The following is a 26,530-nucleotide window of genomic DNA, read 5'->3' as shown; positions in this document are numbered from 1 at the left end:
CCACATTTTATACTGTTTGTGTAAAGCACACAACAAGAGGACTAACATTATTTCCCCCGTATTACAAATGGAGAAATTCTGAAGCAATAGGAATTTTATATGGCTTTTTTCTTATAGTTAATAAAAATAATTAAATAAAATAAAGCAAGATTTTTTGTTCGGTCACTAGATAAGTTACATTTCTGAGGCCCATCGGATTTAATGAAAGAGAAAGGAATGGCTTTCCATTTTTTTTCTTTTTCCCACCCTTGACTCCTTCCCTCATTTTCTTCCATTTTTCTCCTCTCCTTTTCCCTTCACCTCTCTCCTCCCTCTGCTTTCCTTACTCCTCCATTCTCCCTTTCTTTCCCTTTTCTTCTGACTTGGGTGAAACAGCATGTGAGTAGACACATACAGCTGAGATACTATCATTTCCATTTATGCATTTATTCAACAAACACCTACGGAGCCAACACTTCACGCCTGAGCATGCATACAGCACGGGGGAGGAAGATAAAACTTACTAAACATAAAGATGCCATTGTAAGCTGTGCTGTGCAAGTGGCTCCAAGTGAATATATAGCAGTGGGTCATGACCTAAACTCAGGAAGGGCCCAGGTGAGGGAGAGAAAGTAGAGGTGAATACTGAGGAATAAATAGCCAGGTAGAGGTGGGAATACTAGGGATGGAAAAGCACTTGCAGACACAAGAAGAGGTATATACTAATGTCCTCTATATAGGACAGATCCTGTAATGACAGCTAGAATTACAGATAACAATTTGTATTTGATTCTATATTATATCAGATTTCAAACTGTTCACCTGTCACATACGACTTGTACGATCTTACCCTTACCTGCTCTTACAACTGTGCTCCTGCAAACCCCAGATATTTTCAGATCCCAAACTTGCAGGGATGGTTTTACCCTCTCTAACTTTCTCTATCTCTTCTCTCTGACAAAAACCGCAACTACAAACTCCCACTCCACAACCCCGCCGAGCTGCCTCATTTGTCTGATGAATCCCTACTATTGCTCAGCTCACTCAGGATCAACTCCTCTGAACAGCATTCTTATGCCTTCCTTGACTGAGTTATGCACATGCATGAATATTCACACGTTAGAACTATTTTATACCAAACTCATCAGGATGATCTCTTTGAAAAATAGAATCAATGAAGAAATAAAAGGATTGAGACACAAATAGCAGTTTGCCCTCTCAGCAATAGATGATATTGTAACAATTCATTATAAAGAAAGCACCATCTTTTCAATTATTTTTAACAATAATTTCTACATTTAAGATTAGGTAAAGCTCAAATAAAAACTTAACAAATAAATATCAGCTCAACCTAACTTTAGTGATAGAAACTTTTTGGTCATCTGCTGACAAGACTGTAGGGATAGAAATTATGTACACGGTGGTTCAGTCGGTTAAGCACCAGACTTCAGTTCAGGTCATGATCTCGCAGTTCATGAGTTTGAGCCCCATGTTGGGCTCTGTGTTGACAGCTCGGATCCTGGAGCCTGCTTGGGATTCTGTGTCTCCCTCTCTCTCTCTGCCCCCTGCCCCGCTCGTGCTCTGTCTCCTTCTCTCTTTCAGGAATAAATAAACATTACAATCTTTTTAAAATATAACATTTTCCTTTCAATTTCTCAATGGATACCAGCAAGTTAATTATTTACCTAAGTAATCCTTATTAGATCAGCATATACCCATTAATGGATAATTAAGACTAAATAATTTGGGTCTCCAGAAATTAAAACAAATGAAAATATCAACATGTTTTATAAAAGAGCTCATATTTTAACTTTCACATTATCTGACTCTTCAGAGTAGCCAGGTGAATAAAGTAGGAATAAACTAAATGAAATAAAGTGATACAAATGGTCTTTCTACTTCATTGTACTTCAAAATTAGAAAAAATAAATAAATGTGAAGTTAAAGAAACAAGATATATGAAATACTTAGGTGTTACATTATTTGTGGAAAAGATTATAAAATCAAGAATGAGATGAAAACTCACAAACCAAAAAAAAGCACACATTTTCCATTTTAATTTTGTGGAGTCTCACAAAACCCACTTACCTTCCTAATATCCCACCAATCCACTAAGCCATATAAACAGTGATGCAGACCGTCTTTCTTTCTTATTACCATGAATTCACTGATTTTGCTCCCAAACTATCCCTGAATGTCAAAAGCATTATGCACCTAACACTTATATATTATAAGCTTCAAAATAGAGGGGGAAAAAGGGTTATCTATCTATTGACTAACATCTACATAAACAGGAGATTGTATTTTTTGCTGTTGAAAATTTATGTTAAAGAGTTATTCTATCACCTTTCATAACATGCTTTGGGGAAACTAAATTATCCAGTTACATTAGATGAAATAGACTTCTCCAACAAAATATTGCTGTTTCCATTTATTTTTCGAGGGAACAAAATTGAAAAAAACCATGCAATTTTATGGATTTGTTCATGGTCTGGAAAAATATAGGAATGTAAATTATGTTCCATCATGATCTGCAGCAACTGTTGCATTAGAAAGAAACATATCTACACAATGATAGCAATCTTCCTCTTATTTGGTGAAACTCAGTTCAGGTTTAGGTGACAAAAATATTCTGTTTTGTGATGGCATGCTTTACATTCTGAACTACTAATTTCTGTGTAAATCCTACTGTGGAAAATTAAACAAAAGGTACACTACACACCAAAGTAGAAAAGAGCAAAATTTCTTCACACTCTCTAGATCCTTGTAGTAATTCTGATCCTGAATTTCAGTGTAAACAGAAAGAATAATATCATACATACTGAGGCCACAGATCTTAGCTGACTCCAGATTTTACAAAGTCCCTGCTGTGAGTGTGAATCACTTCAGAAGTGCTGATTTATGTCCTTTTGTAAAGGTTAGTCCTGCAAATCTTTAAGGGAAAAAAAACAGATAAAGGCAAAAAAAGAGGTGACTGTAGATCTTTCAGTGAGTGGAAATAGCATTTTCCACAATCTATATACTCTACAGGGGTCCATTCTTCTCACAGTTGGTGGCTCTTCTTCCAGGCTCTATGCCCCACAGCTCCCAGTAACACTAATTGCTTCAAAATCCTGCCCAGATAAACAGCAGATTTCGCTATAGTAGAGCAGTTAGAAGCCTATTTATTTATTTATTTTTAAATACACAGTGCTGGAACACATGTAAAAAACTCCAGTGACCCAGAGTTAGAAATATTAACATATTGTTTTGTAGGGAGATATATTTTGATTGAATATGTAATTGCTTTGTTCTGCATGAAATATTATCTGATTTTTACAATTCTCCATAAAGCACAGCATTTATAGGAAATCAAAATCAACATCGTAAAATACTTGGAGGCCTTGATATCAGTAATCGGTAATTCTTTATAATTGGCTCTAAAATAGACTTGGGATGTTTCTTGCATTTTATATTGTGCTGCACATAAAATATGCTTCTGTGAATTATATTACATATCTGATTCCATATTATTTCAGCACTAAGGAACTTAAAGTTTGGTTTGGGCTATTCATGTTGATGTTTTCCTATGCCTTACATCTGTCTTTTCTCTACTTTGTCTTAAGAGCCAGCACTAATCCAAAATGCACTGCACCTGCTATTAGATTCCAGGAACTTGGAGATTGATATACACGAAGAAGGAGAGCTCATTAAGCAGCCTGGGTGTACGCAAGTTCAGGAGACAGCACACAGAGAAGTATGTCATTGCAGTTCCATTATACTCTACTGTCAATTTCAAGTACACCACTCTTTCAGGCACATATTTTTTGTTCACCTGAATTTGCAATTGCCCCAAATACAGGCAAGGGTTAGCAAGTCTAGACACTGATTTGAACTTTGGAAAGCATAGATTTTTCTGGCTCCAGGACTGCCATTTTAAGACATTCTAGCATCTGAACGTCTTTAAGTGTACCTGTTAAGAAACTTAGAGATTTCTATTTTCCTATTGTTCTTTGTGTAACACAAAATTAAGATGAGTTTAAAAAATTAAATCCTGTAGAATACACTCATTCCAAGCTTTTATAGCTACTGGTGACACCATCTGATAAGACTCCAGACTTCCTTTATTATTGTCAGTTGCTGCATATTTTATAGGTTAGTGTCTTGACTTGAATGATGGTGTGTTACCTGAGATAAGCTGTTTCACCTCATCTGTGATTAAATTATATTTCTTCCTGTCTGAACAAAGATTATATTGAAAATACAGGAAGGATTCGGCACCAGGGAAATACACGTTAGTATTTGACAAGTGTGGAGCCGTGCAGGAAAATATCAATATGTGATGAGGTCATGATAGAATCTAAGAAAAATAAGAGGAAGTTATCTGAATGTTAAGTGGACAGATACCTAGCTATTCTTTTGAAATGCCATTCGAATGACCCTTATATCATTTAATTTTCAATTGTTAGAATCATTTGGGTAAAACAAGTTAGTATCAAATGAAATGAAGAAACCCTGTGTTTTGCAGTTTTTTGAATCAAAAGATTCACACAACAGTACTGTTATACAACAGTAACAAGAGTTCATATGTGAATCAAGATGTAAAAATATATTCCAATTTGTATTTTCTGTTTTATGGTAGATTAGAAAATGACATTTTTTATTTTGTTTTATTTTTATTTTTTAAATGTTTGTTTATTTGTTTATTTTGAGAGAGAGAGAGAAAGGAGGAGCAGGTGAGGGGTAGAGAGTGAATTCCAAGCAGACTCCATGCCCAGCCTGGAGCCAGACGCAGGGCTCAGTCTCATGTACTGTGAGATCATGATCTGAGTTGAAATCAAAAATCAGATGCTTAACCTACTAAGCCACCCAGTTGCCCCTATTTTAATTTTTTTTAATTTTATTTCTTTCGTAATCTCTACATACAATGTGGGACTCAAACTCATGACCATAAGATCAAGAGTCACATGCTTCTTCCAACAGAGTCAGCCAGGTGTCCCGAAAAATAATGACATTATTTTAAAATGTCCATAGAAGCAGGATGGCAGCTAGAGTCACAATTTAAAAAATTGCTAAAAGGCATACAAAAAATATCAGAGACTTTTGAGTACTGAAATGATACTGATCTGTTCTAGAGGGGACAAGACAAAATAATGTAAATCCCTAAGTTACACAAAGAAAAAACTGCCCTGGTCTTTGTAGTTTGTGCCCCTCACCCCTCTGTGATATACCAGGTTTTAAAAAAATATATAGTTAACATACAATGTTACATTAGTTTCATATATGTAGTGATTAGATAAGTCTATATGCAGTTTTTTATTTTATTTTATTTTATTTTATTTTATTTTATTTTATTTTATTTTATTTTATCTTATCTTACTTTTATTTGAGAGAGAGAGATTATAAGCAGGAGAGAGGGGCAAAGGGAGGGAGATAGAGAGAATCTTAAGCAAGCTCCATGCTTAGTATGGAACCTGACACAGGGCTTCGTCCCATGTCCCTGGGATCATGATCTGAGTCAATATTAAGAGTTGGACTGTCAACCGACTGAGCCACCCAGGTGCCCCAATAAGTCTATATGCTATACTATGCTCACCACAAGTGTAGCTACAATCTGTCACCAAACAGTGCTATTTCCATACCATTGACTATATTCCCTATGCTGTGCCTTTCATCTCCATGACTTACTGCTTCTATAACTGGAAGCCTGTGCCCTCCTACTCCCATGCACCCCCTTTGCCTATCCCCTACCCTCCCTACCCTCTGGCAACACCAATTTGTCCTCTGTATTTATGGGTCTGTTTCTGAATAAAGATTTGTGCCTTTTTGACTGCAGAACAGAGTTGTAGAAGTTATAGACCCCCCCAAAAAAAAAAAAAAAGTGAAACTTTTCAAGGTTATTTAATCCAGTCTCCTTCCTTTAGGCAGATGAACTCCCAAGGCAATAAGAAAGAACTATATAGTTGTTGATTCTATTTTAAAGTACTCTAGAGAGGGAGATTCCAGGACATTCCTTCATATACTTATTCCAGCATTTATTAGCCTCATAGGATGTTTACATACAAATGAATCCAGAAACTACCAATGTATTCAGAATAGTCCTTTAAATCTGTCAGTGATATTTCTTTCAGTATACTGTTGATGGAATTTTTTCTTCTTCTCAATGTATTTCCATTAATACATCTACTACTGAATTTCTTTCCATTTTATCTCATTCTTTTATTGGTATAAATGTTGATAAGTTACTCTTTCTTCTTTTCCTCTGGCCTTAGAATCAGAGTATAACCAAATTTATAATGCTGGTTTATAATATTTAAAATTAAACCCACTTTATATTTTTAATGTTTACAATAAAAGAGATATACCCAGTGTCTAAGAATAAAATCACAGATTTTTAGCATCAAATTAGATATTAAAAGTAATAGATTCCATATTCCCACAACATTTCTGTTAAAACAACTTCAATGACAAGGAACTTAATATGTCATGATGCAGTCTATACAATATTCTGGCAGATTTAATCTATCCTTATATAATATTTATTCTTATATAATCCTGTAATTATACCACTATTTTCTTTGAAAATAGTTTTGGGGGTTTTCATTATTTCCTGTTAAATATTGTCTTGCTAGATTTGGTCTATCATTCCAATATGCCAAGAAAAACTGGATGTTGGTATTATTATCTGGAATATTTTCTCTAACTCCTACTTTTGTGTCATGCTATCTATATCCTTATTCATCCATTCATCAACATACAAAAACCCCAATGGGACAAACAGAAATATATAGATCATTTACAAATCCATAGAGAAAATTACCATATAAAAGAGATGTCATAATATATAAATAAAGCATTTCTATTATGTAAAAGTATAGATCATCAATTAAACAACAAATTAAAGCTAGATTGACCTTTAATCTTTAGAGTTTATTAACATTGGTGATCAGTTATCGTACTTATAAGTCCTCACAAAATCACTTTTCCATAATACGAGTCAGTTGGAACAGTAAGTAGAGGAAGTGATGGCTTCTGGGTTATTTCATGGATGCTGAATGCCTCCTACTAAAAACATATTTTCACAAGGAACTTTGATACCTAAAATAATGCAGTCATAGACAGACTTCTCTTGTGGGAACTGGTTCTGTTAGAATATAAATATTCTTTTTTTTTCTCTTTTTTATTTATTTTATTTTTATTTTATTTATTTATTTTTTTCTCTTTTTTATTTTTTAATTTACTTTTTATTTATTTATTTTTTTCTCTTTTTTATAGAATATAAATATTCTTAGAGTTAGCATATTAAGTTCATTTCAATAGCATACCTTCACATCAATGAATTTACAGATTTTCTTTCTTCAGTGTAGTTTTGGCAAAAGAGTAAAGAGATAATTTTACTCTGACAAAGAATTAAGTGATGTCTGGAAAAAAACAATAGACCAGAGAGGAAGTCTGGGTGCCAGTGTGATATTTTCTGTTTTCTTCTTTCCTCTCTCCATTCGTGTAAGCCTATTCCTTGCCAGACTTGCTGGAACCATCTAACCTGGAATTGTAATTAAGTAGCCTGAATATTTCTTTTCTCCTTATCAGTGTGAATATTGATCACAGCCCATCACCTGAGATGCTTCTCTATTTGTAATAGGACATATGCACAAAAACTTCTAAGCTTACATTCCAAGCTTCTTCATTCGTCACTACCTCCTCTCTTTCTGTGTTGCTCATTTTATTTCATTCACTTCCAATCAGCTTCCCACATTAAGTCTTTCACTTGGTGTGATGGTTAATTTATGTGTCAGCTTGACAGCCACAGAGTGAGCAGATAATTGCTCAAATAATATTTTGAGTGTGTCTGTGAGGATGTTTTGAATGAGATTAACAACTGAATTGGGCAACTGGGTAAAGCAGATGGCTTTCCTAATGTGGATGGACCTCATCCAATCAGTTGAAGACCTGAATAGAACAACAAGGCTCATCATCTTGTGAGGAAAAGGGAACTCCTGACTGATGGTCTTTGAGCTATAACATGGCTTGTTTGTTTGTTTGTTTTCTTGCCTTCAGATATGGATCAAAACATTGACTCTTCATGGGTCTCGATATTGTCAACCTTTGGACTGGAACTACACCATCACCTCTCCTGATTGTCAGGCCCAAAGTAAGTCCTTAGGACTTGTACTGGAACTACATCATTGGTTCTTCCAGGTCTCCAGTTTGCCAACTGCAGATCTTGAGACTTATTAACCTACATAATCAATGAGCAAATTCTTTATAATAAATCTCTCTATCACCCTACCATCACTTACCCAACTGGCTCTGTTTCTCTGGAGAACACTGACTAATATGTCCTGTAACTTCGGCCTACACAAGTCTGGAACTCAGCACCATTTTGACAGATTCCACGAGATGCTGCTACCACCTGGCTTCCTAGGAAGTTGAGTAGCATCAGTTTAGATTGCTTATGGGTGTACACTATTCGTGTTGTGAGCAACATTGTTATTTAATCTCACATCTTTGTCAGCTGCTATTTGCCAGAGACAAGCTTCATATTACTATACTTTATGATGTCCCATATTATTCACATTTTGACCATCACTAGCTTTTCTTTCTGCTGTGTCTATCCAGATCTCTCTCCTTCACTCATGTATCCTATTTTGAGGCAATCATTAATTCGCATTAAAGCAAGCACAGTTGTGAATGAATGCAAGAAGCCTCTGAAATGTCCCCCTTCTACTCTTCCATTCCACCTGCAGTTAAAATCCATCTGTGTGACAGTGACAATCTTTTTAAGCAAGGTTTAAAGTAGTATTGTTTTGTGAGTTCTCAAATGTTAAAGGTAGAAATACTAGTGCCAAATAATCCTCCATTTCATTTAAAAGACCAACTGTAAGTCTCTAAATGGTATGGTACTGAATTCAAAATAAAAAAAAAGTTTTAAATCTGTCTCTTTAATGACAGGTAGACAGGCATTCAGGTAATTTACAGTAGTGCGATCAGACCTGGGAGCAAGAATTTTAGGGGAGGTAATCATCGGTGCTCTGATACTTAACCGCTTCCCCTTAGGAAATGGTTAGAGCAGGTCAAGAGTGTAGCCCTGATAGGAAAAAGGTGTGAAGAAGTGACCTTGCCTTTGTGGAGATCAAATTCTCAATTAGTGAGGAAAGAGGTGAACAGAAAAGTTTCCCACATTTGCTTTCATTAACATTCATGTTTATGCTTCAATTTCCAAAACAATACTTACAGAATATCCTGATATCTTTTAAGTGTCAATGGGTTTGAATTATACACAAAGCATTGGGATATCTCAGACTTATGCCCATTAGGAATACCTCTGAGGCACATTGAAGATTGTCTAGTTCAACTAACTTGTTTTACAGAAGAGCAAGCAAGTTCTGAGAAATAATTTCTTGTGACAGATCATAAAGCATCCAAGCTGTCCACTCATTTATTGCCACCCCAACACAAGAGACCTTTTTAAATTTTTGTTTTGTTTTCAACAAGTATGCTATTTGAGGGAAAAGGTTATTTTTGATTATTCGTAACAGGATAAGGCATTTTAACCACCGCTTTCCTGATCCTTCAATCTAATTTACAAGTTTTCATTTTTACACAATGTAGGTTTCTATTTAATTTCTTCAGGAATTTATAATACCATATAAAGATTATTTAAATAATTCATTTTAAACATACCTTCACCACAGACAACTGAGCTGTAGTTTTGTTTAATGCATGAATCTTTTTCTTTGAGTATGAAAATTTCTTACATTAAGCAAGGTGGGAATAGCACACGACCCACTGCCTCGTATTTTCTGTGTGTACTGAGATGTAACAGAGGAGATGCTTCTGTAAGACTTCAGAAATGGAATATTTATGAGAGAAAAATAAGAAGGTTGAAATAATTTCAGCATCATCTAATTATAATATATTTCCACCTTGATATATTTTTACACACATAGCAGGAAATAAAACTGTAAAACTTTGAAAGGTGCAAGGATATTGTTAAAGAAAAAAGGGTCAAATGTTCTACCTTTGATTCCAAATAAACTTACTGAAGATTTTTAAAATAGGCCTCAGATGACCCTGGTATACAAAGATACTACCTAGCTACATATTTTCTTTTTTTCTTTTTTAATTTTCCTTTTTATTTATTTTAGAGAGAGAGAAAGAGAGAGGACAAGCAGGGAGGGGCAGAAGGGAAGAAAGGATCTCAAGCAGGCTCCAAGCACAGTGCGGAGCCTGACTAGGGGCTCCATTCCACAACCCAGGGATCATGATCTGAGCCTAAATCAAGAGTCGGACACTGACCCTACCGAGCCACCCAGGTGCTCCTAGCTACATATTTTCAAAGCAATTTGAGATTGTGATCATTTTTACAGACCGAATTTTGTGTCTACTGATATCTAGAAGCAAGAAGCAGACTCAACTTACGGACAAAAAATACGTTCACTGATGATATTGTGACTATTAATTTTGGGCTAGAAAACTGCATTTTATTACGTCTTTACTACAATTCAAGATTGAGATGTTATATTACACTGAGTTTTTAAATTCAACATATGCTTCTTAACAAATCTGTTTTTCTTGATTGAAGATCATAAAAATTAAAAATCAAATATGAATTGGAGATGTCTAATTTCTTTCTAATAGGGCTAGTTTTTAGCATCTATTCTTATGAAAGGGTTGGCAACAGAAACAAAAAGAAACGTATTTGAAAATTCTCATGTTGTTATGAAAAACATTAATAGAATACATACCGGGTTTAGAAGGATTGTAAGGAAAAGTTCACCTCCTCTGATACTTTTGTCCAATTCTTGGGGTCCTCCTGGATATTCTTTGTAGAAAATAGTGTGGGTGAACAACCCACAGGTCTGTCGAGGGAGGACCTGAGGAAAGGGGGGGAAGAAGCACACTGATATGACTTAATTAAGAGCGTGACCACTGTCTCATTACTTCAGAGTCTGAAAATTATCATTTTCTATTGGAGTTCCTTGGCTGCTAAAGCCAAAATCTTACTGTAATCAAGCGCTGGTGTTGGTGTAATTATCTAAATATTAAAGGGCTGCCTGAACAGTGCTATAGGACAGATAGACTAAAGCACTTTCAGGAAGTTCTGGAAATCTCATCCACCAGCTGAGTTATGTTAAAGAACTGACAAAAAAAAAAAAAGCCTTTTTATGATTAATTTATTTCAAATATAGAGATTCTCCAAAGTTACATCATTTTTCATGGTATTAGGCCATTACTCTCCTTACTTCTGAAATACAATCTTACATGGTACTCAGTTTCTAAAATTCAAAACAATCCATTTTCATCACTTCTTCAACTTTTATATGTTTTGTTTTTTACCACACTCTGATTTTAAATATTAATCACAGTAGTAATCAAATCATTTAATGACTGCTTCTGATACATTTTGTGATTAATTCTGTTATAAATTTGAATGTTCAATACAGCAAAAAAGTAATTTTTTTCCAAAAGTTGATTTTGAATAATAAACTTCATAATTTAATGGAAAAATGCATCCAATTGAATAAAGTTACTATAATTTTATCTACTTTGCTTATAATAGTTTGTATTAAATTCAAACCAAATGAATGCATGTAATATTGGTGAAAATGAATGTTTTTATTTTATAATATGTCAACATGTAACTCAATAAAGGGAAAATGACACTTTCACTCTGATTCAAAGTTATTATAAGAGCAATTCTTTCCATACTTCCTGGATTTTTATGAATGCGAATACCACTGTTAGCATTATTAGTAGCTACATTTTTAAATCTGATGCTTTTTAAATCTAGGATCTAGGTTTTCAAGTATTAGTTATGGTTAGTCATGTGTTCTGGTGTTTTTTTTTTTATTTTAGATACTGATTAGATTGATGGATAGATAAATAGTTCTAACAGCAATCGGATGTTGCTGATGTAACAGCAAAATGATGTATTGATAAAATGTAGATATTTAAACTGGGGAGAACAGTTTGTAAACCCTTGCTATGATCCAGATAACTCATAATGAAAATATAACCTGAAGCCCCAGAAATGGGGATGGACAATTAAGTGGGTTATTTTATTTCAAAGTGAAGAATAGCTATTTTTTCTATTCCAATGAATACTTATAGATTCCCATCTAAAATTCATTTGATTCTATTCTCATTTATAGCAATCGATAACACCATTTTTGTATCATTATTATTTTTTGAATTAACATATCCGAAAAAATCTCCATTTTAATAGTATGCAAGGAAAAGAAAGAAGAATAATAAAACAATATCCTGGGGCACTTGGGTGGCTCAGTCGCTTAAGCATTTACTTTGGCTCAGGTCATGATCTCATGTTTTGTGGGTTCGAGCCCCAAGTTGGGTTCTGTGCTGACAGGTAGCTCAGAGCCTGGAGCCTATAGGCTCCCTCTCTCTCTGACCCTCCTTTGCTCACACACTCTCTCTCTCAATCAAAAATAAATAAAATATTAATAAAACAATATCCTAAGATACTCAAGTGTCAGAAAGCCAAAGCAAACTGGGTAGATAACTTTCAGATGTTATTTGTTTGATTCTGTCTTTTAATAGTGTAGTGATTAGGGAGGTATTTACTTGATCTAAGAACCAAAATTTTTCCTGGAAAACTCTCAATATGGCCATCCAAAAAAGTCAGACAAGGAGAAACTCCCAGAAGTATAGGGTCCTCAGACAAAACTTAAATTGAGAAACTGCATGGATGATTTATTTGAAACTCATTTTCAGTATTTTGAACTTGTCTAGGATTTGTTAAAACGACCCACAGCAAGACAATAATGTGCAAACAACATGTTAATGGGTGACTTGTCACCACCATGGTATGTCAGGAAGTTATGATATTATGTCCGAGAGGTCTGAAGTTATATCTTGTATTTATTCCACATACAAATATTAAAAGCCTTCAATATACACAGCAGTATATACTGACCATGATGTTATTGTGAATGAAACCCTTTCGGTACCGTGCAGGTTTCAAATGTGGATATTCTTCAGTGCTGGTGACCTGAATACCCCAGACCTTCTTCCAAGCTTCATATAACTGAATATGAACCGGGTAGACCCCTGAGTGATGTGGTGCAACCGCGTAGCCCATGTTGATAGGGATTCCATGTTCCTAAAAGAAAGCAAGAACAACATTACATGGAGTGTGGCCAATTGAATTTCATTAAATTTGTTTCCATAAACATCATTTAGCATACATTGAATTCTATGCTAAATACAAGAAATATAAAACTAACATAGAGCTTTTGCCTTCCAGCAGCTCACAATCTTATAGAACTCTGATGCTATCATAGACATAGTAAATACTTTGGCATGTGGGCGTGGGTGAGATTCATTCTGAATTTTGAATACAGAAAGTTTAGGGGGAAGCTAGGAAGAGAACATGGCCTTTCCTTAGGTAGTTATAGAAAAACAGTGTCACTTGAGCAAGTGCCCAAATATGGAGCATCTACATTAAGATGAAGTATAATTGGATAGGAATGAATTGCAATTGTGAATTTTAAAGGGAACATGGGTTCCCAAACTAGATTGATATTTGGTGGTCCAAGTAAAAGCCAGAAGACAAATGTCATATAAGACCCAGTGATGATTTGAAGGGTAAAGGAAAATTCAAATTAAGGTTCTCTCCTTGGTTTTGGTTCATAGCAGCTCAATTCACTTCTTATGAAACATACACTTTACTATGACATGCTTGTCTTGGGTAAATAATTGAGTCTAAAGGAAACTTAGTATATATTTCAAACACAAAAATGAAAAAATTGTTGAAGAATGATATTACTTGCAAGATACATGACATAGATTTGCAGTGTTCTAATTTCTCCTTCTTTGTATTTCTCCATTTAAAAGCTTATATGCTTTGTAAGACTCCTTGTAGGATTGAATCTCATCAATGAGGTTATAAATGACAGTGTACAGCATTATATGAAAGTTGATTGAATCAATAAATGGAACACAAAAGTGTTGACAATTGCCATTTGGATTGTCCATTATATGGCACACAGCATAATAAAAAAATTCAGTTTGGCATAATAAGCAAGCTGTGAATGGGTCAAATATCTATAGTACTTAAGTCACATGTCACACTCAGCTCAGAGAATGGGCCCTACATATTTTGCATCATTTTCCATCATTTTTCCTTTCATGGAATGACTCTCATTGTATAGCCAAATTTATCTCCCTTTCACCAAGACTATGTACTTTCTAAGTAATAAATGACCTCTAGAAAGACTAAATTATGAAATCAATGCTATAAAATGAGCTAGAGTCTTTTGCAAGGCACTGGGGAAATTTCATTTCTTGGTGTGTGCAGAAGAAAAATACTTCCCCAGGAGCTTATACTTTCAACACAAGACAAAGTTGGAAATGTCCAGTAACAAAACTATTCAGAAACTGCCATAGGGGCAAGCAGCTACTATTATTTGACACATAACTGGGGGACACGTACTGGAAAAACCTTAGTTTTCTTGGCTTAGTTCCATATTGCCCAGTGAATCATTGCAAGGCATCCAGGTACCATCAGGTAGCCAAGTGTGAATACACTGGGTATGAGGTACACATGAACTTCCTGGCCAGAGAAATATAGGGTTAAGCAAAGGTGTTCAAACGTTTCTATCTGGTAATTAGAAATTGTATGGCTGATATTTAGAGAAGCATTCCTGATTTACAAGAAAGGAAAACCAAGCTGTTATACTCTCATTACTCTTTCATGATTCATATGGAGATTTTGTAATAGTCTCTTTCCATGATTTGCAAACTAACAAAATCAACAATGTATGAATCCCCATAATCATACTAATCACGGGGCTAGTCCTCATTTACTATCCTTATATAATAATTTTTTCCAAATCTGGGGCCTACAGCACTAGATAAGTATGTAAATGTCCTAGAAACAAAGAGATGAAAAGTGAAATCATGAAGAAAAGCGAAATATCAAACAACTATATCTCCTTAGGAAAAAAAAAAGACATTTCAATTTTGACAGGTAGTAAAATGAATTGTAGAACTTTCATGAAAAACCAGAAGGTAAAAAGCAATTGATTTAGTGGGTAGGAAGGAAGGGGCAGTAAAAGGATTTTATTATATTTATTGATTTCTGGGGGCTCAATGCTATACTGCTCATAAGGTCATCTTATCACAATGACAACCAGAGTTCAATCAAAATAGTAAATCACACTAGATAATTATGAGTTTATACTTTTTCAATCTAAATGATAACACAAAATGAAAAGCAATTCCCTAGAAACTCTTTTTCTGTTATCAAGAAGCTTGCTGAACTAGAAACCTTCATTCTTTACTGTTCCAGCTTAAAACCCCTTTCACAGAGATTTGGTCAACTATAAAGTGAACTAAACATCATACCTATACAGGATCACAAAAATTACAAAATTTAAAAGATTTGCTAATATGAATAAAAGAAGCATTTGAAACTATAAGAATAGATATAAAATGACAAAATAAGCTAATTCATACATGATTTTTTATTTATTAAAACAATGTCTTTACCAGAGCTAAGCTTTCTATGATATTACAATATGATATCACAAATATTTACAATTAAACTTGATTAAATTTTCCCAGTTACATTAAATTCCTAGTTGTTTGGGAAATGAGACAATGTGGCTATTTATAGACTATATAAAAATGGGGTCACCATATTTCAAAAACTAGAATAAAGATGTATTTAGCATTAAACCTTCAATAGTAGCTGAAATGATCTCATTTAATTTTTCTTTGATTGTTCCTACTGATCTTATCTGCTTTCAGGTGCTAAGTATAATGTGAGCATGACTCAGCCAATTAGAAATACTCAGGACATATTTTAAAAGGCAGTAGGTGGGCAAATGCTGAAGCATGGTAGCTCTTGGCTCTTGTTGTTGACACTTAAGGTCTTGAAAATAGGAGGCTCTTCTGAAGCAGTATTTGGTGCCCATTTGCGGGCAGCAGTGGAAACTTATGCTTCTGCCAGAGCTCCAGTGGCAGCTTTGGAAGTGGTCATTTCGTGAGGGAAACAGTTCTGTCTGGATTTGTGAGTCCCCTGAGAGGTATAGCCCAAACTCTGCTTCATCAGCCTTTCTAAAGTTTTTGGAAGCACTTAAGTTGCTAAATAAAAACTCCCCTTGTTTAAAATAACTCCAAGTGGCCTCTGCCTCTAGCACAGAAACCTTACTGATATGGGTAGTTCTTGCTCCTTTATAAGTATGAAAAGTTTAAGGAGTTCAGATAAGATGTCAGTGGTTTGAATTCTAGGAAAACAGAGGAAGAGTTTGCTAGTGCAGTGCTCAATGTTTCTTCAAGAAAATTCATTGATATATGGCAAACACCTATTTGTCTAATTGGATACTATCATGTAATATATATGACTGCTTAATTTTAGGTACTCATCATCCACTGGTAATGTATAGAGAAAATAAATACCACAAGTATTTGCCACAGGCCAACATGTGGTGAAACCACATAAAGTAGGTCACATAAATAAGGGAAACAAATTTTCTGGAAAGAACACTGTTCCGATGGATTAATTTTGATGAGCACAAACACCTATGTGCCAGCATGCATTACAAAATCCTTTCATAGGAGAACTACATACTAACGAATGGGCAAAGAGATCTGTAGGCATTACGTGCAAATGTAGAAAGAACCCTGGGTAAGCATGAGCAGTAAGTACCCTGGGGCTACATTTTAAGGTCAGTCAATGCTGATACTTTTTAGAAGACCTGATACACCATAGGGATCCAGAGAAAAAAAGGAGAAAAATGGGCTCTTAGAGATCAGGAGATCTCTGGATCTTCCACAAATAGTTGGACAGAAACCTGAAAAACAGATAAACATCTTGGTACAAGGATGATGAAGAGCCAGACAAATGGTATTTTTTTCTATTATTATTTCCTTACATTTGCATTTCAAGAGATATTGTGAAACCAATCTACAATATATTTAGGATGATTTTAAGTTACTTTTTAATGTTTATTTATTTATTTTATATCTTTAAACATTATTTATTTTTGAGAGACAGAAAATGAGCAGAAGAGGGCAGAGAGAGGGAGACACAGATCCGAAGTAGGCTCTAAGCTCTGAGCTGTCAGTCCAGAGCCTGATGCGGGGCTCCAACTCATGAACCCATGAGATCATGACATGAGCTGACTTCAGCCACTTAACCGAGTGAAATGTGCAGGTGCCCCATAATATTTATTTTTGAGAGAGAGAGAGAGAGAGAGTGAGCAAATGGGGGAGAGGCAGTGAGAGAGAGAGACACAGAATCTGAAGCAGGCTCCAGGCTCTGAGCTGTCAACAAAGTGCCAGATGCAGGGCTTTGAACTCATAGACCTTGAGATCACTACATGAGTGGAAATCGGAGACTTAACTGATTGAGCCATCCAGGTGCCCCTGTTTAGGATAGTTTTATATTCCCAGTGCTTAGTAGCATGTCTGGTACATTTTTGGTGTTTAACAAATATTTTTTAAAGGAAATGATAAATTTAAAATGTTATTAAATAAATTTAATCATTTTATATTTAGTAAATGAAAATAAAAGGAAAATAAATAAAATAATAATTGAATAAATGAATATACTTCACTTACTTGAGTAATGATATAATGCATTAAACAGTACCCTGTTGAACCTAAAATACTGATTTATACTTGGATATATGTGACTTCTAGGAAGTGACACTAGTGCTAAAGAAAATAGATCTCATTATCTATTTTTTCCTTTTAATAAGGACTTAGAATCATACTGTCAACTTTGAGAATGACCCTAGGATTATTGATTTTCCACTGTGTTTTGGGAACTGAAATTGTCTTCTGTTTTCATAAGTGATAAAAGCAATGACTGTGTGACCCTGGAAATTGGCTGGGTCAGTCCTGACACTTTTTGGACTGAAGCCTAGTAAATGGTGACAAATCTCTGGAGAGCTCTGTGTTACAAATGGATTTTTCTTTTGAAAAAGAAATAGCACAGCAATAGTGTTGCTTCTACAGTGTGAACTTTCTGATCCTAAGTAGAGTTATTTTGGGCAATTGAGACTCATCCCTTTAATATTCTTGATCCTGAGGAAGGTCTACTTTGCTCCCTAAAGGGACCTAACATAAAAACTGACTGAATCTTCATTCACACTGTAAGAAATGTAGTTGATTAAGCATTTGCATTGTTAAATTTTTGTGGTTAGAACTCAATTTATTGACAATCGAAATGTTCAATACATTTGATTCACTAATTTTTTATTCAATACATATTTATTATGTACATGATGTATTACAAATCATTGTAGGTGCTGAAAATATATCAACAAAGCAGACAGAAATCCTTGCCATCAGGAAGTGTATTTTTAATGAGGTGAGATCAAGATTATACAAAATAAGTAGGCAAATTATATAATGTATCAGAAGATGCTCAGGGCTATGGAGAAAAATAAAGCAGAGAAAAGGGGAGTTTTGAAGGAGTATTAGTTGCAATATTAAACAGATTATTTAGGAGGGCTTCCTAGAAAAGGTAGTATTTTGAATCAAGATCTGAAGCTGTGAGGGATTAAGCCATACAGATAACTTGAGAAAGATCATTCTAGGCAGAGGTGACAGTACATACATTGTTCTGAGTTAAAAACACTTCAGTTATCTTAGGAAGAAAAAGATTTCTCCCTGTGTGTCTTTTTTTTTTTTTTTTTTTTTTAGAGCAGAATTAGCAAAGGGTGAAAGTCATCATAAGATGTGGTATCAAGAGGCAGGGTTGCAGCAAATAGTCTTACAAGTTATTTAATGAACAACTCCAGGGGGCACTATTCACATTAATTATGCTTTCATGGAAGCTATATAAGGCAGCATCACTGAAAAGAAGGAATGAGTGTAGATCATTTAGGTACCTGTATGCTACTGTAAGGATGTTGGTATTACCCTGAGTTAAATAAGGAGCTACTGGAAAGTTTTGCATAGATAGATGATACCACAGAGTCTACCATTACAAAAAGTATTCTGAATGCTGAGAGCTGACCAAAAGGTAGTAAGGCAGAAACTAGTAGCCTGTTAGTAGGTTATTGAAACAATCTAATAGCAGCTTGGACCAGCAGAGGAACAATGTTCTTGGTGAGAAATGATTTTGGTCTGGATATATTTGGAACCACAGGATTCAATGATTGATTGAATACAAAACATTAGATAAATGCTCAACTAGAAGGATAGGATTTCCATCAAGTGAGACTGGGAAGTTAAAAAAGTAAACAGGTTTTGGGGAAAGAAAGGACATGTTTGACAGACATCCAATTGGATCTAATTAGTCAGGAAGTCAAACAAACAAATTTAGCATTCAGAGTAGAGAGTTCAGCTGGAGATCTAAATTGAGTTATCAATATATAAATTTTATTTAGAGTCATAAGACTCATTAAAATCATCAACAGAATGAATGCATAGATAGAGAAGTCTAAGGATAGATCACTTTGGGGAGGGGTAACATTACAGAGAGAAGAGAAAAAATGCAGAAAATATACTGAGAAAGAGAATTTCAAGTAAGATGGGAGGAATACCAGGAATCTACAACAAAATAGGGGCCAACTGAAATAAGTGTTTGATAAAAGAGTCTAAATTCAACACGTCTAGAGCTGCTAATAGATGAAATTAAATGAGAAAACAAGAATTGCCTATTCATTTAAAATATTAAATACTGGATGTGCATTGGTGAACTGGACAAGAGTTCTGATGGAGAGGTGAAGGAAAAACATATCAGAATGGATTTAAGACAGAATGGGAGAAGTTGCAATGGGGACAGTGAGTATTAAAACTTTCAAGAAGCTTAGCTAAAATGGAAAGACTAGAAATGGTGGTGTAGCTGGAGGATGCAGCAAACCTAAGCACAAGATTATCTAAAGAGCAATATGTTCAGAGAGGGAAACGATTTAGTAAAGGGGAGAGAATTTCTAGAATAATGCTCTTGAACCACTTGAAAGGGGTGAGATTGAGTGCAAAAGTAGAGAATTTGGCCTTTGCATTTCTAGTTCTTTCATTCATCATTTCAAGACAGAAGCCAAGATTGTGTGCTTCCCTCACAGGATATCAGCCCACAATTTATATTTATGTCATTATTTACACAGGTTATGTTAATAAGTGGTACCAATATATTCCAAAAGCTTTTACTAAATAATTATGGCCACTTGAGTAATTGTCTATAATGGTAATTATATAATTATATTTTTCTGTAGGCACATTAAAATAATACCTATTAGTATGTTTCCATTTCATTATCATAATGTTGAAGTGGTAGTTGTAGGGAGCTTGTGGAAGCACTTCTAATTTATTGATTTTCTTCCCAGTGAAAGAAGATCATAGCTGAGAATGGGGTTGGGGGAAGATGTGGGGTAGTTTGCATAAAGAGAGGATGAAACAGTGGCCTCGAAGAGTAAGATGATAAATCTGAGGACTTGCAGTGTAACTTCTGGGTAGCATTGAGGGTCTACCTGAGGTTTGTGGTCAAGACTTTAAAGTGAGAACAGTTAAGTGTTGGCCCCCACCACATTCAGTTTTAGGGGAGAGGCATAGACTAGGAGAGATTCAGATCCAAACAAGGTTGAGAGGAGTATGATGAACCCAGAAGTGCAAAGGATTTCAGAGGGTATTCTAGGGAATTCTTATGATGGTTGGCTCTTGAAATAAGCCGAATAAGGATGAAAGCAAGAAGTTGAGAAGAGCAAAAGGTGGCAGAGATGTGGCATGAGGATGTCTCATGAAATGCCACTCTGCATTTCAGTACCTTTCCTCTCATTGTTGTCTCTGTCAGATGGCAAAATTTAGTGGTAGATTTAATTTAGAACAAGAGAAACAGTACCAGATATTACATATTTAGAGCTTCTGACAATACCCTTTAACTGGAAGAAATGATAACATTAAAGAATCTTACATGTGTTAAGAGTCAGATGGAAACAAGAATAGTATTATCCATCAATTATGACATCTTTTCTATAGTTACAATAAGCACAAACATGCAAAAAGAAGATACTCAAAATAATTTTGATCAATACAAGCGACACCATTTCACAATGTTTCACTTGTAATTCTATGTCCAGTAAATAATATACCTAATTTATCTTGTCATATCTCCTCTCCATTCTTAGAACCTCGTGAATTTATACACACTACACATTAGTTATTTTAAAAAATTTATTATTATTATTATTAATTAAATCTGATTGCCCATGTTCACGGAATAAAACACTGGTTTAGGTGGGATGGGTAGGGCGTGTGGTGTGTATGTGTGTGCATGAAGCAGATGCATTGAAGAGGGCAACTTGTCCTTTTTAATGCAGCTAGAATGCCTTTGATTTTCTGGTTGTGAGCACATTTCCAAACCTTTTAAATGCTTCCACAATTATATAGTTGATGGGCTGAAATCAGTAATTTAAACACATTACTTTGCAGAAGTAGATTTGCATAAACTATGACTTTATCTGAGCAATAGAATATGTTTCTAATATTATTTTTGAGTAAAATTGAGATTTCTCTTACGAGTCACTTTCCCCCTTAATGTGAACTTAATGCATTTATGGAAAAATGCTTTAAACATATTATGTAGGTATGTGCCATCCATCAGGTTGTCAATTCACCACTGTCAAATACAGGGTTTTATTTTATTTATTTATTTATTTATTTATTTATTTATTTATTGTTTTATTGTTTTATTGTTTTATATCTTTATTTTATTTTGGGAGACAGAGACAGAGAGCAAGTGGGGGAAAGGCAGAGAGAGAGGGAGACACAGAATCTGAAGCAGGCTCCAGGCTCTGAGCTGTCATCACAGAGCCCGACGTGGGGCTCGAACCCACTAACCATGAGATCATGATCTGAACCGAAGTCAGAGACTTAACCGACTGAACCACCCAGATGCCCCTTATTTCATTTTTAAAATCTTTCTGTGACCACATGTGCCTTCTCCAAGAGTTAAAATATTCATATCTGCAATTGTTTCTGATGTTGGAGAGCCTTTACAACCATGTGAAATAGGTTAAATTTCATCAGACAGAAAGTAAATTTATGTTAATAAATGGTACCTATATATTCAAAAACACCTAAAATTATGATCACTTAAATAAATGCCTATGAAATATTAAAGTATTATTTTTCTGTACATACGTAGATGGTTCAAATTAAAATCATGCCAAATTATTATTATTTCAATTTTACTATCATCATGTTAAAGTGGCATTATATTTGGAAATCAAAGCATTGATACAGTTTTCATCTCAAAACAATTTGACTTCAAGTACTCTCATTCTCTTTTATTATCAATCAGTTTTGACTCTCCCCACTGTCAACATGTTTGGAAACGATTTCTCATATTCTCATATTGCTCAAGTTACTGCAGATATGATGGCAGGGAGCCGTGGTGTCAACTATAAAGAGGTAATCACAGAATGATGAAAATGTTCAGCCACTATAGATAAAGCATGAAGGAAACTATAAAGCTGAAATAATTTTTCAAATTGAAAAAGGCAAAGGAGAAAAAAGAAAAGAAAAATATGTGGTATCAAGCACTGTTGATGATTATCCAATTTGAATAAGGAAAATGCAGTACAACAGGAGTTAAGTAAAAAACATTCTTGAAAATCTTGGCTTTTGATTATTCAAGAGTCATTAAATCATTAAAAACAAGTGTGGTCATTGAAGCAATTAAATTAAAATGTCAGTGAAAGTTCATTATGTTCTTATTGACCATTGGAAGATTCTACTCACAAAACTGCTATCTAAGAATTGATTAATAAATAAGCATAAAACCTACTACCAATACTTTTTAAAAGTTTTGGGCTGCTATGTTTGGAATATTCTATACAAATATTCCTTTGGAGAGTTTACACATTTTAAATAATGGGACAATTTGAATGTAGGTAAACGTAAAAACAACTAAAGAGGCAAAATGTAATATAAAGCACTGGGTAAGAAATGGGTTCAAACTTTGTACCAGAGAGACAAAAATGAAACAAAAACCAGTGGCTTCATAAAGAGAAGAGCTTATTTTTCTTGAGTAACGGGAAAACTGGAGATAAGCAGAAGTTCAGGAATGCCAGAAGTGAGATATTTGATTCCCTCGGCCTTTCCTTCATAGTTTTATGATGATGCTTGAATTCCCACCAGTAGGATAAAATACAAGACAAAATAAAGGAGCAAAGGCAAAGGGCAGAAGGCAAGCATCATCTGGATCTAACTTGGTTTCTTGGAGCTTCATATTACAACTTGTGCTTATATCTAAATGTCCAGAAAGGTGTTAAATGTCTCCTGCCTGAAATAAAAGCTGAAAAATCAGTCCTTTAGCTAGACATTTTGCTCTACAAGCAAACTTTGGGTTTATTCAGTAACAAAGAATGAAAAAAATGTGTACTAAGTGTGCATTTAGAAACGACAGCCAAGGACTAAAGATGAGAATGTAAAAGTGAGAATTCCCATGCACCATTGCTAAGTAGCTCATTTACTAATCTTATGTACAAAAGACACACAAGAATAATGATAGAAGGTTATAGAAGAGCAACGAATAAGAATATATTAATTAGGAACATTGAGGGATGATAGGAAAATCTGGAAAATTGGTATTTCAAATGGTAGATAGAGTTCTATGCAAAAGTAATCAGTACAGTTGGATTTAGGCCCCCAAGGCCCTAAGATCTGAAGTATAAAGTTCCTGTAAATTCTGGTCCCACATGGGCTACTCAGTGTCTCATTCTCTCCTAATTCCCAACTCAAAGCATCTTATGATACCAAATAAATTTCTTCTTCCTTTCTTCAACATTCTATACTCCTTTTGGAAATTTGTAAAGGTAAGAATTATCAGAAATGTAATTTATATTCTACAAGTTTCATATTTCTAAAGACATGGGAGGTTAGCAATAATCCTGGTGGGTAGATGCATGTCAGTTACAGAATTATGAAATACTCTTCATCATTATGATTCCAATTTGAAGGGTGCCTGAGTGGCTCAATTGGTTGAGGGTCTGACTCTTGATTTCAGCTCAGGTCATGATCTCATAGTTTGGTTTGTGGGTTGGCATTCCGCATAGTGCTCTGAGCTGACAGTGCAGAGCTTACTTAGGATTCTCTGCCTCCCTCTTTCTCTGCCCCTCCCCTACTCATGCTCTACCTTTCATTCAAAATAAATAAACACTTTGAAATAAAACCTGATTTCAATTTGATATACTTTTCTCTGGATCATTATATATGTGAGCCACAGTTTGATAAACTTTTACTCTGAAGAGCTATTTTAGACCTTGCCAGCAACATAATGCTTCTGTCAGACATTTTTCTTTGTTTGTTTGTTTGACTTTTACAATGCTTTAAAAATGTAAAACCAATCATTAGCAGACAACCATACAAAGATCACTGCAGGCCAAATCCCACAGACAGTAGTTACCAGACATACTGATAGGTTGTTGCTGAAGCAATATATATTTTACTAGAAGAGTGGAACATGGTATTTTGAGCATTGCCTTGTGTTCTTTTGCACACTGCTTCCTCTGGCTGGGTGCTCCTCTCCTGCCTTCTGCCTCAAGCATATCTATTCATTTGTCACAAGTGTTATCTCAGTGATCTGTCCTATTGTTTTAAATTTTTCTTCCATTTAGAGCTAACCAGTGTCTCCTTTGTGGCTATACCAGGCTCTGTACATTTCATTCAGAAACTTAAGACACTGTTTTATTACACTGAAGTAAAATCCCTGAGAATAAGCAGCATCTCATTCATTTTTGCATTCCTGGTATCAACTAAAGTTCTTAGAGTATAATATACATTCATTCATTGTCTGTTGAGGAAAGAAAAGAAGGAAGGAAAAGAGGAAGACAGGAAGAAAGAAAGAATTAGTATTTTTTATTTTTTGCCAAAAAAAAAAAAGAGGGAAGAAAGAAAGGAACAACTGAGTAAAGAAAAGAGGCGAGTTTCTTTTTCATACTGGAAGAAGTATCTGAAAATTTTTGGACATAACTGAAAAACAATAATTTCAGATACAAGAGTTCACATGCACATGAATCAATCTTTTGCATTTTTTGCATTGATTTCTTTAAAAAATACAACTTTTATCACCCATGTTATTTCTTGGAAAGTTTGGTAAGGAACTAGCCTCTTTTAGTCATTAAAAATTAGTGGCCATATTCAGTATTGAATTATCAATAGATGGAGAACTGCAGGACAAGTGAGAATACCTTGTATCTGTCCCCAGCTTGCGTGGTGAAAATGATGGCAGCCATGATAACGGTGATGACAAATATTTTTTGTAATACATATATGCCAGAACTTTGCTAAGCATTATACATATACAAACATGTACATACATCATTTAATTCTCATAAAAACCTCAAGGTAGGAACGACTATCATCCCCATTTTATACATTTGAAAATAAAAGCATAAAAATTCTAAAAAGTTTTTTTCCTAAGGTCACCCGTTTAGTAATTGGCAAAGATGAAATCTGAATCAAGATAGGTCCGAAGCCCAATGCATGGGCTTAACGAATACACTGAACAATTAGGCCCACCCAGGGTAAACTCACATCACAAAAGATTTTTATGTGTTTAACCAACAGAGCCACCCAGATGCCCTTGATTTTTATGTGTAAAAATAGCCAAAGTTTTGTTTTCTTCAGAGGAATATAACTTTTTCTTTTGTATTTTGTGCACAGTTTACTGTTATGTATAACATAAGCAAAACTTAATATTTTGGGGAAATACTTATTTCCCTCAAGCAAGTAAGTTAAATATTAACATCTGCTTTAAGCAGTTATCAGCTTATCTCCTAGGGGGAAATCCTGTTTCAACTGTTCCATCTATCAGCACTGGAAAATTATTAGAGCTCCTCCAGTTAATCTTCAAAGATTATTTAGATGCATAAAAACTATAAAGCAGAAGGGATGACTTTCAGTGCTTTACATTTGCCAAAAGCAATAATAAAAGGTATACAGAACAGATACAGGTAAGCCTTGACAGATGTACATTTAAAGCATTCTGAATGATACAGATAGTTCGTCTCCCTCATATTGCTGCCCAATATTAAAGTTACTTTTGTAGGTAGCATTTATTCCTTTGAGGTTAAACATGTTCAGAAATAAAATAGCTTCTTGACAGAAAAAGATGCTGCAACTAAAATAGGAATTTGGGGGATGAGTGGGTCTGATGTTGCCCTCTGCTAGGAAAATCAAACAGATAAATATGTATTGTAGAGATTTTCTGTCTAAGGGAAATTCTCTCATCTACCTGCCAATACCAGACCAGCAAGTCGAAGACTTACCCATGATACAACACATGACAACAAAAGCCATTTTCCCCTCTAAATCCATTGCTAAGCAGTATGAATATTAATAGCTAATGAAATACCAATTCCAATTTTCAGGCAAAAAGTTCATGGTATTCTTCTTGTTGTAAGATTTGTGAAAAAAAGGAATTGATGAAAATCTTAGAAATGGCTTGAATAAGCTATCTAAGGAAATTATTAATATCATTCTACTTGTAAAAAGGGTAAATATCCTATCTTCTGGCAATGGGTAGGTATTATGCATTATTATGCAATATGATGATCAATATCCTATTTACACACTTCAGTTTTTCATATTA

At 34.7% G+C, this 26,530-nt stretch overlaps 1 protein-coding gene across 1 annotated transcript in view; it reads right to left on the bottom strand.

The window, feature by feature from the left end:
• LOC115301409 (bifunctional heparan sulfate N-deacetylase/N-sulfotransferase 4) overlaps nucleotides 1–26,530 on the bottom strand; it is a 238,434-nt gene that overhangs the window by 82,143 nt on the left and 129,761 nt on the right. The window contains exons 4-5 of the mRNA XM_029951268.1: nucleotides 12,896–13,081; nucleotides 10,707–10,835 (exon numbers count right to left, since the gene is read on the bottom strand). Coding sequence (XP_029807128.1) covers nucleotides 10,707–10,835; nucleotides 12,896–13,081 — 315 coding nt within the window. The remainder of the gene's footprint in view (nucleotides 1–10,706; nucleotides 10,836–12,895; nucleotides 13,082–26,530) is intronic.

This window comes from Suricata suricatta, chromosome 1 (genome assembly GCF_006229205.1).
Source record: "Suricata suricatta isolate VVHF042 chromosome 1, meerkat_22Aug2017_6uvM2_HiC, whole genome shotgun sequence".
Taxonomy (NCBI): Eukaryota; Metazoa; Chordata; class Mammalia; order Carnivora; family Herpestidae; genus Suricata; species Suricata suricatta.
The sequence above is the reverse complement of the archived record's forward strand: the minus strand, read 5'-3'. Positions and strand labels throughout refer to the sequence as shown.